The 1,940-nt window shown below is 41.1% G+C and overlaps 1 protein-coding gene across 1 annotated transcript; it reads left to right on the top strand.

The window, feature by feature from the left end:
- Positions 1-1,340: 1,340 nt before the first annotated feature.
- On the top strand, positions 1,341-1,937 carry LOC116629559 (olfactory receptor 6C74-like; the record flags this gene model as incomplete). The annotated part of the gene is made up of 1 exon (XM_032399818.1): positions 1,341-1,937. A coding segment is annotated over exon 1 (594 nt), but the record flags the coding sequence as incomplete, so codon positions are not given.
- Positions 1,938-1,940: the final 3 nt, after the last annotated feature.

Below are 1,940 nucleotides of genomic sequence, written 5' to 3' on the forward strand. Positions count from 1 at the left end.
ACAGGAGAGGCTCCTTCAGGTTGTGCCACTCAGGGGTTAGCAGTTCAGTTCCATGAGCAGCCCTTCAAAATTCCAGGCCCACGGTGCATTAGTGAGAGTGACACATTCCACACTGCTGACCTTTAGCTTAGAATTGAGATGCTGGAGCCAAAAACCATTGTGAGAGAAGTTACTGATTGAGAGGACTGAAGAGAGAAGAATGTTCACTGACCTTTGATCTAAGAGTGAGTATGTGAGTGTTAGGTGCCCAGCATATCCTCATAAGTGGGTTAATCCCATGAACTACTATCACACCCACTTCTGTCACAGGCCAGCATGAACCATGGGAAGGTAGGTGGTAAATCCTAGATTTACGACTTACCTCATGTTGTTGAGCAACCCCCAATGTCTGTGGTCTCCAGTCTTTTCTATAAAATGCTTGTGTTAAAGTAGAGCCTTTCTAAGCCCCATGTCATTCCACAGGTCTGTAACACATAAGTGATATTATCTAAGGATGGAACTAAGTAAGATAAATAAAGCTAATCTTTCACTTAAGGTTGAGAGGTCATCAAGAATAGATTTGTTCCTGTTTTAAAATATTTTGTCACTGCATTTGGAAATAGCAATTACTTCAAATTCGGGCATTCTGGCTAAAGTCCCAGCTATGTGACTTAAGCTCTCTAGAACTCTGTAAGCCTTAGTTTCTGCTCTTAAAAGAAGGGGATCGTGGTTAATATGGTAATAGAAATACTGAATTTCTGTGATGAACGTAGAAAAAGCATAAGTTCTCAACAGACGATGATGGACCATAGAATGTGTTGCATATTTTAAAAGGGATAGTCAAAGGGAATATTACTAACGTTATTGTTATGTTTACTGACAAATTAATGTTATAAAAACAATAAAATGTTGTATAACTAAAAAAATGTCAATAACTCTGCATAATTAAACTCTATTTAAGCATAATACTAATGATCATAATATTACACTTAGAATTTGAGGAACACATAAGAAACATTGGCATCATATGCCAAGTGAGTTACATGATTTATCTTAATTAAGTCTCATAAGAACATGAACAGGTAGATCCTATCATCTTCATTTTATAGAGGGTGAAAGTGAAGTTCACAGAAGTTAACTACCTTACCAAATATTACTGATCTCTCAGAAGTTAGATATCAGTATTGATGTGTATTGAACTCTGGGCCTTCTGATTCAAGAACCAACTGACTAAACCACTTTACTATCTGCCTCTCCACCTTCTCTGATAGTCAAATAACTTAATCATGTTCCTCTAAAACCTTTGTGTTTCCTGATGTCTTCATTGTAGGTTAAGTACCCCAGTGACACTGCCGTGGAAAGACATGCCCATGGAAATGGGGAATGTTACAACTGTCCAAGAATTCACTTTGGAGGGGTTTCCTGCCATCCAGCACCTGGGAAAGGTCCTCTTCCTGGTGCACCTGCTGGCTTACCTGGCATCCATTGCAGGCAATGCCGTCATAGTCACCATCACCTGTGCTGACTCCCGGCTCCACACACCTATGTACTTTTTCCTCAGCACTTTCTCCTTCTTTGAGTGTTGCTTTACAAGTGCTGTTATTCCTAAGTTGCTGGTCATCCTTCTTTTAGGCAAGCAAACTATTTCCTTTCCTGCCTGTTTCATACAAGCCTTTGTCTTTGTATTTCTGGGAGCAGCAGGTTTCCTCCTCATAGCAGTGATGTCTCTGGATCGGTATGTGGCCATTTGCAAGCCTCTGCATTACCCGACCATCATGAACCTGAAGACTTGCTTCCTCCTGGTCACTGCCTGCTTCACATTGCCCTTCCCTCTCATCACTGGTCCACTAGTAAAGATTTCCCAGTTATCCTTCTGTGGTCCCCATGTCATCCCCCACTTCTTCTGTGACCTTGGCCCCCTGATTCATCTCTCCTGTTCTGACACCAGGTCTGTTGAAATG

Source organism: Phoca vitulina, unplaced genomic scaffold (assembly GCF_004348235.1).
Source record: "Phoca vitulina isolate PV1807 unplaced genomic scaffold, GSC_HSeal_1.0 scaffold1455, whole genome shotgun sequence".
NCBI classification, from domain to species: domain Eukaryota; kingdom Metazoa; phylum Chordata; class Mammalia; order Carnivora; family Phocidae; genus Phoca; species Phoca vitulina.